This window comes from Poromitra crassiceps, assembly GCF_964638095.1.
Source record: "Poromitra crassiceps genome assembly, chromosome: 1".
In the NCBI taxonomy this organism is placed as follows: Eukaryota; Metazoa; Chordata; class Actinopteri; order Beryciformes; family Melamphaidae; genus Poromitra; species Poromitra crassiceps.
The window spans coordinates 45,665,582-45,676,439 of NC_139623.1; the positions used below are offsets into that span (position 1 = coordinate 45,665,582).

Below are 10,858 nucleotides of genomic sequence, written 5' to 3' on the forward strand. Positions count from 1 at the left end.
GGCATGGCGGCTTGGTTTGGGTCTCTGACCGTCCAGCTCAAAGCAAGAATTCTAAAAATAGTCCACACAGCCTTGAAAGTGATTGGAAAGAATGAATCGGCGACGCTACAGTCCATCTTTGAGAAAAAGGTGATCAGCCTGGCTCACAAAGTCCTGACTGACCCTTCTCACATTTTATTTTCGGAATATGAGTTGCTACCATCCGGGAGAAGATTCAGAGCTAGCAAACACAGGAGCAACCGCTATAAGCTCTCCTTTCTCCCCACCTCAATTGCACTGTTGAACAAACAGCCTGCTCTTCCCCCAGGTGTAGCACTCCAGTTAGGTTAGGTAGGTAGTCTGGTAGAAGCGGTATTTATAGTCTGGTTTGTTTGGTTTTGTTTTTTACTGCTCTTTCCTTGGTCTTATTCTCTAACCTCTTAATCCTATTTTTATTGGTTTATTCTTTTACTCTTTTATTCTTTTATCTAATCCGCTGCCGATTTTGATTTTGTTTTTAATTTTAATTGATTTGATTTGATTTTTATTAGATTTCTATTTGTATGATTTTTATGGTATTATGGTTTTATTGCTTATTTTATTATTCCCTTATTAACTGGTTTGGATGATTTAAACACACTATGCAATAGGGCATGTGCAATCTTCGAAATAGTGCAATCTTGTGTCTAGCTGGCACTCTTTCTGTGGTGAAGTGCAATGCTGTGACTGTGACCGTGTTTGTTTTTGTTACTGTGTCTGTAACACCGATGTTGGTACTAGCACTTTTTGCCCAAGACAAATTTCCCTCCGGGGACAATAAAGTTTATCTCATCTCTCATCTCATCTCACCACTGTCTTGACTGAAGCTGCTCGTCTGGAGCAAGTGGAGGCATCTAAAGTAAGTTATAGAAATAACTGAGTGTTCCTGCACACTACAGTATTTGTATATGATGGTTTATTTATTATCCTGATCATGAATATTTATTTTATCTTTCAACAGCAACAAGCTGAAGGTGATGGAGCTGCTGTGCCTGTACAGCAGGAAGACGACTCCCTTGGTCCTGTTGAAGTGGATGCTGCTGATCCTCCACCAAAGAGATCGAAGGAGCCTTCTTATGCACTGATGTCTCTCCTATAATTATAGTAATGATAATTATAATTTGTAAATATTTTTTAATATTATTATTTACACTGGTTTCCTGCCAGTGATTTGAGTTGAGCAAAACTGGTATTGTAACTAAAATATCGATATCGTATCGTATCGGAAATCGTATCGACTTGGGACCTTGTGTATCGGAATCGTATCGGGAAGTCAGTGGCGATACCCAGCCCTACATGGCAACATCTTGATAGTGTGGTTTAAAATAAACCATCCAGTCTGTGTGAGTGTTTGTCTTCCTTCTGCTGCTTAGTGCTAACCGTACCTGCACCAAGCAAGGCTTGTCTTGTGGGGGCCTGTCCTTCTCCTGCCTGAAGAACATTGCCCATGTAGACTTCCTTCACCTCCTCAACAGGGATTCCTAGACACAAGCAGTATTACATAGAATGACTGACATTGTGACATACTGTACACAGCTTATGTGATGTAGTGACCCACCCAAGTCTAAGATACTGTAGTAGCAGGAATCCTACATGTGCAACTTAGAGAAAGACAACTTAAGTAATTTATCACATCCAGTGTATTAGTTTTGATCTACAGAGACGTTACATCCAGAAGATTCGTATAAGCAAACAATACGTTGAGTAACCTAAACCAACTTGTTTTACATTACGTTTTGATGTGGTTCCAAACACTTTTAGTGTCACTGGACTTCCCCCTGATGACCCTATTTTGTTAAATAGCATTTCTGGGCTTTAGGAAGGACGACTCTGGTGGACGCCATATGCCCCTAAATGGGGTAAAGAGGTCTAAGGTTGCTTTCTCACTGGGAACGATTGCTTTCGTTCCGTTCCGCACCCGGGAACGATTGCCCCCCCCGCCCCTCTTCCCCGCTGGTCAGTGGTCAGCTTTCACATTTAACATTTCTTCCGTGCTCGGAAACAGAACGGAGTGCACTTGCGTCATCAACTATGCCTGCAGTGTATCCTTGCTCCATGTGTTGTCTATGAGGTTCGGAACGGTTGACTTTCACACTCGCAAGTGTTCCGTGCCCGGGCACGCCAAAGTGCTCCCCAGACCACCTTTACAAGTGGATCCTGTCACGGTTCCCTGTTGTGCACCCGGAAGCGGAATGGAACGCAACGTTCACACTCGTCAAATGTTACGAAACTGGGGTCAATTTGGGGACAACTGTGCTCGGGAACGGTACCGGGGCGCCAGTGAGAAAGCACCCTAAGTCAAGTAAGGAAGGACGAGTCTGAAAGATGTTCCAAATTCTCATGACTTCACTCACTTATAGCATCTGTTATAAACATCTAATTTCATATTGCAGCCTTTGCAATATCATTCTGAATATATTCTGTTCAGTGCTAATACATCATGTCTAATTTTAGGATGAGCTGGGTATACCAGGTAGAATTCAAGACTCACTGAAACATATTTCGGAACATACTGTACCTGCTTTGTCGATGGCTCCCTTGATGGCGATCGAGCCCAGTTTGGTAGCTGGCACTGCTGCCAGGCTCCCTCTGAACGACCCCATTGGAGTGCGGACTGCACTGACAATGACAACTTCCTGAGATCACCCATCAAAAGTTCATATTAGAGAGAACGGTGCAGAGACAGTTGCAAAGTTGAAAGTGATTAAAATCTGACATTTCAATGTACTTACATTGAGAGAAGGGCGAGATGCGTAGGCCCTTGACAGGTACTTGTGAGTCTGCAATGAATACATCAGATCTGTTTACATGTACTTTTTCAGACACAGTACAATGGTCATGCTATAATGAAAGACTTGTTCTATGCTAAATTCTGACTTTCTTATGGATGACTGTCATTCAAATTATGAATGTGGGAGTTTAGTCTAGTGTCTGTACGTTGATTATAACAGCTAGCGACTTTTCATTTAGTTGAGAAGTGTGGTGGTGACAACGTTGGACACGCTAATAAATACGTATGTTAGCCTCATAGCCTGTGATACGAATACTAAAAACCAGCATAAAGGCAATTAGCTAGCCTTCTAACGTTAGTGTATTTTTACCATGTTTTTGACTGTCTTTATTTTGTTGGAGGCATTGGTTCGAGGACGCTACGTTACCCAGTCACGTTAGCTGAGCTGTGGCCCTTTTATTTACAACCAGAGAGTAGCTAGCAGTAGCATAATGCTGCATGATAACACAGATAGCTCGGTGCCAAAACACATACAGACGAACACAGTCAAATTATTAACACATCCGCACTTACCAGGCGTTTACAACTCTGAGCACGCATGGTTAGAAGTCTACTGGACAACATGGTGTTGGAGTGGATGGCAGGACTGTGACTACTCACACAGTGGGACCCACTTCATTCACCTTCAGCCATGCAGCAGAGGGCTAAATGCATCAGCCAATCACAGTGAGAGGTGTGTTCCACGACGTCATTGACTGGCTATGCATTATGGTTATTGCAGTTTTAAATACTACGGGAAACATGGGAGCGTCGTAGCTCCCGCCCCCTTTTAGGGCGAAAACACAAGCCTCACCCCGTTGACTTCAATGTAAAATAGCACTACCCCAAAAAAAGTATAGAAAAATTATAGCTGCTGCGCAGCAATGAGTCGTGGCCCGGGTGACAGAGATGCTCACGTCATTTTTTGCAAGTCCAAGTCAAGTCTCAAGTCTTTGAGCTACAGTTGCATTGCGTTGCGTTGCGGCTGAGCTCCGGTTTTGCTCCGTGCTCTGTGCTGCGGCAACACCGGCTGCGTGCAGAGCACGTCACGGCTCTGCTCCGTCAGACGAGACCGACAGGTTCTCGTGGTAAAATCGCGCGAGACAATTTGTATGTGGGATAAATACAAGGACAAACAGGCAGAAGATCATTGTTCCCAACTGGAGAAGCAGAGGAGGGGTGGGCTTGCTTGGTGTTGTCCTTGTAAAAAGGATGTGTTGTGTCATATATTATTTTGTGGTTTTCCACTTCAATTATGAACTTTTCCTCATACATATTTGTCCTCTGGCTTGATATTGAATGCTGTAAACACCTCTGCCCTGTTGACTCCAGGCCTGGCTCCGCCCAACTTGCTGCGGCTTTGCTCCGTCATCCGTGAAAAATAGAACCCTTGCGTATCTTTTTTCGGAGAGCTCCGGATCGTCGGAGCTGGGACGGAGTAGACACGCAACGCAGCGGAGTAGGTGGGAGTTGACACATTAGGCTCGTTTGAGATGACTGCCGCCTCGCCTGGAAAGCAGACGAGAGCAGGCGAGCACAGTCAGGCGAGGCGTCAACAAGTCGAACACCAACCCGACGGCACACTTCCTGCTGCTTTTCTTCTACCGTTTTGTTTAACAGCGGTTTGTAAACAATTTAAAACATGCATTAGCGCCACCCACACTCACTGCTCAAATAACACAGCCCTTCAGATTCCTTATTTTTATTTTAATGTAGGCATTCCAGGTGGTATTTATGTAAAATATGGAGTGACAGCTTGGAATAGATAGCCTATAAAATTGAAGTTTCTACACTTCATTGTGGGTTTGTGATGCACCTGTGTTGAACCAATGGGCGCTCAGCTTGATGCGTTTCTCGTCATCCTCTGTCATCCACAGTCGGGCGCAGTTGGTGGGGAGCAACTGCGGCGCCTCGCTCCAAATCTGCGCCCGCCTCGCTCTCGCGAGAGTCACGTGACTCACGCAGTCGGGCAGGATGGAGCAAGTCGGACAACTTTCTAACCATCATGCAACGGGGCAAGCAAGGCGCTGGTCGAATCTGCGCAGAATTTGCTCATCTCAAACGAGCCTAATGATTAGAGTGGAAACGTATCGGCTCCGATGCCGTACCGCAGCGCAGACGGACCTAGTAGGCGTAGTCCAATCTGCTGCATGCAATCCAGTCTGCTTGCGCAAATTCTGGGTTCGGTCCGGCTGCGCTCCGGTACGGCTTCGGAGCCGATAGCTTCCACTATACTCAGTGTCAACTTCCACCAACTCCGCTGCGTTGCGTGTCTACTCCGTCCCAGCTCCGACGATCCGGAGCTCTCCGAAGCAGATACGCCAGGCTTCTATTTTTACCGGATGTCGGAGCAAAGCCGCAGCAAGTTCGCACAGGATAGAGCGGGATAGGAAGTACGACACAGAAACAAAATAAAACATCCGGTGGTTTTCAGAATAAAACACTCCGTGTTGACCCTAGTCTCTTAAAACAGACTGTCTTATCTACATCCGGCGGATGCAGCTATATACAGTCTGTACTTCGTGGGGGAGAATCATGCACCAAACGGAAGAGGAAGTTGAAAGGCGGGACTTCCGCTCATTCGTCCAATCAGAATTTAACATTAGCTAACTAGCTGTATACTGCTGTAGCTATCGTTAGCTAACGCTGATTAGTAAGACGAACGATAAGCTCAGTAACGTTAGCAACTTACCTCATCACTTTCGTTTAACTCTGGAATAAGTGCACGTCTTGCACGAGGTTCCTCCAAGCCGCGGATACATCGTTTACGTCTATCAGGGTCTTCTTTCACCGGTTTCGTCGGCGTAGCTTCCATGGTAATTCTAAAGCACTGCTAGCATTAGCAACCTGCATCGGTTTAAGTTTCCGGGGGGAACATATTTTTCGTGGACACGCGTGTCGTGATTGGTCAGATTCCGTCGAACTTCTTTCCGGTCTGAAGGTTTTTTTCACTACTTCCTTGTGCATGTTCTGGGGGTCTAACGTACAGACGGTATGGCGAGAGCATTTGAAAATTGCGGAAGCCAACTCGTCTGTTCTAAGAGACTATGTTGACCCCAGATCGTATTTCACATAATCACATCAACATAACGTCACAATGGGCGGAGCCAGGCCTGGAGTCAACAGGTCAGAGGTGCTTACAGCATTCAAGATCAAGCCAGAGGACAAACATGGATGAGGAAAAGTTCATAATGGAAAACCACAAAATAATATATGACACGACACATCCTTTTTACAAGGACAACACCAAAAAGGATTTGGCGTGGAACACCATAGAGACAGTCGGCATGTGTGGGAACGCCCACAAAATGTTAAACGGCTGGCGCGCAAATGGGGTAAAACCGCCGATCTCAATGGGCTGACTCACCAAAGGACGGTGCTGCGGCTCTAAACTACAGGTTTGGGGGTTCTAGAGCAGAACACAAGACGTCTGCTCAGATGTGCGTTTACTGAGGTGGTTAAATCCCCGATCGTGTCTGCCTGGGCTGGGCTATCAGCTAAATTCTAACTTTGCTGAATGGATAGAACAGGGGATTTACCCCACCCTGACCATGCCCCCAGCCAGGCTGAGCCAGCTAACCCAGCCTCTATTGTGGGCGTTCCTAGAGCCTGTAAGGGCGTTCCCAGACATGCCGACTGTCTCTATAGCAGGAGTTATGGGAGTGGATGGTGAGTTATTACTAATTATCTAAGGTGTTTTTCAGGTATTTAATACAATTAAGTAGGCTAATCTTCAGTAACCTGTTATAGCCTGTAATATAAGCATTTATTTATGATGCTGCTTTATATTTTTTGAAGTGAAGAAAATAATTGAAAAAAATCTTTCCTTTGCTAAGTTATAAAAGGTTTCTAGAAAATAGTTACCCTTTTCAAGTACTGGGGGGGTTACACCATCCCCCACTCTACTTTGCCTTTGCTTCTCCAGTTGGGAACAAGGATCTTCTGCCTGTTTGTTGTTGTATTTATCCCACATACAAATTGTCTCGCGCGAATGCATGCGATTTTACCACGAGAACTTGTCGGCCCCCATGACAAAAAGCGGAGTAAAGGGTGCCCAGACTAGCAGCAGGTTAGAGAGAGAGAGTAGGGACAGTGGAGCTAGTGGGCAGAGAGAGAGAGATAGACTGAAACATTGCTTATTTATACTTTTGGCATGTATGACATCACCAATGACATCACAGTAGCAAGTATGACATCACCGATGACATCATAGCAACAACTATGACATCACCCACCCAGTCTGCTCTACCAGGAAGGATGACATCATTGATGCCATCATCACTGATGACATCATTGCTCGAGTGACATTGTCACCAATAAGCAGGTACTTTTCGATCCCCAATAGATCACAGAGGCGAGTAAGATTTAACACTTTATTACAAAAGCACAAATAAATATCTAGGATACACAGTATAAAATCGGTCTGAGAGGCAATGACTACTATATGACAGGCTCGTCGATTGCTGGGGGGACAATGAGGTAATTTAGCACTGCAGACAGCTAAGGGCCCACTGGAAATGAACCAAATCCCACAATAGTAATGTAGGGAAAAAATCATTTAGCGTTGCAAACGGTTAAGGGCACACTGTAATGAGGAGAATCACTCAATAGGCTACTGCAAGGTAGATAAACGTCATTTAGCACTGCAAACATTTAAAGGGCTCACTGTGCCAAAGGTAAAAAATAATGATACTCAATCCCACACACAGGCGTATCTGCATGGCCGAATAGGAATGACCTTCCTCACACACTCTTCCACCCCCTCCCCAAATCCACAAGTCAATGCCAAATAAATAACACCTTTCTCACAGACCTATGTAATATAATAAATAGGGCTGTCAAACGATTAATTTTCTTAATCGCGATTAATCGTGCGATTAACTATAATTAATCGCGATTAATCGCATCTTTGTATCGCATGTTTAAAATGCTATTATTTTGCATTGCAAAGCATTTTTAATTAGATATTAATAATTATTACCAGTGTGTCGTGATTGGGAATCAAATGAATGCAAATAAATGTACTTTGTGATCTTGAATTTTAGATTTATTTTCAATTCAATAGAAGTGCAATGTAGACAGGAGGTCACAAAATGTCTACAAAATGCATCTTGAATAGAAAATAAATGCACAATTATTGTAAACACTCCAGAACGCTCCAGAACCGATACTTCCGGCGGCGGCGCTGTGGAGCAGTCGAAACCCAAAATGACACAGCCGAAGAAGGCTGTGTCTGAGCTAAAAACTTTGGCACTTCCATGTGAATAATGGCTCGGTATTGGAAACTGTGTATTGATAACGTGTATATCGCGTGAAGCCATTGGAGCCGACCTCCCAGTTAGAGGTTCTCAAATGTTTTTCAGCCAAGGACCCCTTACAAGATAGAAAATATACCCCGGACCCCCTCATTCTGATTTGTGATTTTGGGCTAAGCTTAATTGTTTCCACGGTAACGTGCTTGACTTTTAATTTGATAGGTTTGTTATTAGAATGTAATCCATGAACCATTTTAGATTTAAAGCATAAACTATTTTCGTTGAACTATGAAGATTTTGCAAAAAAAAAATATATATATTTTTTTTATTACATTACATTTACATTACGTCATTTAGCAGACGCTTTTGTTTTGTCCAAAGCGACTTACAATATCACAATTTGTCAACAGTCCAGAAAACCACTATGCAACACAATAAATGACAGCCAAGATATTTTGATAGACTAGCACCATGTAGGAAGTAGTTTGAGAAGGAATAAGTATGTAGCATTTTCTTTTTAATTATAATTTTTTTTTTTTTTTTTTTTTTTACTTGAAAACTTTTCGCGGACCCCCTGGCAAAGTGCCACGGACCCCTGGGGGTCCGCGGACCCCCATTTGAGAACCACTGGGTTAGAGGACCCGCGCATCCGAGACTCTGAAGGAAGAATGAGTGATGACGAGTCTCGTGCTAGCTAGCTGGCTGCTAGCTGGCCGCTAGCTACTATTAGGTGATCGCTCGCCTCAAACTCGATGTACTTCGGTGATATTTTAATTCCGTTTTACACAAGGTGCAAACTACGGCTCTTGACTTATCCACTGTGCCATTTGGGAAGTAAAACGAGCCATTTAAAAGCGAATTGCTGTCGTTCTCTTCCATGCCTGCCTGCACAAGCAGGAGACAGGAAACCGAACGGCTTGACTACAAGTACGGGTGCGCGAAGGGACAAAATAGCGGCATGCGATTAATGCGTTAACGCTGACAGCCCTAATAATAAAATAGCAATGGTAATAACAATATCAATTTAAATAAGTAATTGCAATAATAGGCTAATAAAATGGAACAATTACTATTTGCGTCCCGCCCAGTGCCTGGCCGCCTGAACTCCGCCCCTGCACGGAGCCGGCGAAGCGCTCCGTGCCTGTCTGGGGATCACACGGCCGATGGGGGCAGGCGGCAGAGTGTCCTGGTTACCCTCTTATGGCTTATGGAGAATTGAAGATGTTTCCCTGTCTTATATTGTGTATTGTGAAATGCTGCATGGGGTATGGTGGTGTGGGGTGCTGTCTAAATCAATTCATATGAAATGACTTAGATAACACCTTGTTTTTCATTTTTACCACATGCGCAGTGTCTGCAGGGCGTGGTCAAGAGAAGGCTTGACCACATAACCTATATACATCCGTACTATAATGCCGGCAGTGTCTGTCTGTCTGTCTCTCTCTTTCTGTATCCTTCGCGTATCTCGAGAACCGTTGGTCGGATCGACTTCAAACTTGTGGAGAGCAGTTTATCTCGATAGCCATTCATCTGATCGAATTCAAACTTGGGGAGTGCGCTGCTGGAAACGCGACATAGAGCAGTGCCAAATGTTGTGCAATTCGGCACAGCGCCACTTACTGGCAACACAAAAGCGGTTTATCTTGAGAACCGTTTATCCGATTGACTTCAAACTTGGGGAGTGTGCTGCTGGGAACTCGATGTATAGTGCAGTGCTGAAGTTCTTGCAATTTGACATAGCGCCACCTACTGGCAACACAAAAGGCAGTTTATCTCGAGAAACATTCGTCCGATTGACTTAATTTATCTCAATAGCCATTCATCTGATCGACTTCAAACTTGGGGAGTGCGCTGCTGGGAACCTGACATAGAGCAGTACCGAATCTTGTGCAATTCAGCACAGCGCCACCTACTGCCAACACAAAAAGCGGTTTATCTTGAGAACCATTCATCCGATTGACTTCAAACTTGGGGAGTGTGCTGCTGGGAACTCGACATAGTGAAGTGCTGAATCTCTTGCAATTTGACATAGCTCCACCTACTGGCATCACAAAAAACAGTTTATCTTGAGAACCATTCATCCGATTGACTTCAAACTTGCGGAGTGCGCTTGCTGGAGTGCGGTGCCGCATTTCATGCAATTTGGACTTATGCATAGTCATAGTGCCACCTACTGGCAACAGAAAAAGCGGTTTATCTCTTGAACCATTCATCCGATCGACTTCAAACTTGGCGGGTGCGTTGCTGGAAACCCGAGAAATTGCAGTGGTAAACTTTGTGCAATTCAACCAAAGAGATCACAGCTTTCACATATCTCCAGGACTGTCCATCCGATCGACTTCTGTATGTCTGTCCTTCGCGTATCTCGAGAACCCTTTGTCAGATCGACTTCAAACTTGAGGAGTGCGCTTATGGGGACCTGACTGAATGCAGTGTGTGGGGGGGGGAGCGCCCCGCGCCCCTATCTATCATTCATTCAGTCAGTCAGAAACGGATAACGGATAGGATGTCATCAGTGATGTCATCAGTGATGATGTCATCAGTGACGATGTTATCAGTGATGTCATCAATGTTTGTCCTGGCTGAGACTAGTGCGCATCATCTCCAGAGTAAGTGGATGATATGCCTTGTTTTCTTTCTGTTTTCTCCCTCTTTCCCAGTTTCATGTTTCTGTATTTATATGGTTTTGTATGAAACAGAAAAATAAGTAGTCCATATTATTGTAGGTACATGTATCTTTCTTAGAATATTACACTATAAAGAAACAGTAGGCTATGCTTGCTGAGCAAACCCTTTTTGATTATATGAAACAACT

The 10,858-nt window shown here is 44.4% G+C and overlaps 1 protein-coding gene across 1 annotated transcript in view; it reads right to left on the reverse strand.

Annotated features, from left to right (window-relative positions):
- Positions 1 to 3,456, reverse strand: part of acat1 (acetyl-CoA acetyltransferase 1) — a 32,619-nt gene extending 29,163 nt beyond the window's left edge. The window contains exons 1-4 of the mRNA XM_083648695.1: positions 3,323 to 3,456; positions 2,751 to 2,798; positions 2,537 to 2,654; positions 1,404 to 1,499 (exon numbers count right to left, since the gene is read on the reverse strand). Coding sequence (XP_083504821.1) covers positions 1,404 to 1,499; positions 2,537 to 2,654; positions 2,751 to 2,798; positions 3,323 to 3,373 — 313 coding nt within the window. The 5' untranslated portion in view covers positions 3,374 to 3,456. The remainder of the gene's footprint in view (positions 1 to 1,403; positions 1,500 to 2,536; positions 2,655 to 2,750; positions 2,799 to 3,322) is intronic.
- Positions 3,457 to 10,858: the final 7,402 nt, after the last annotated feature.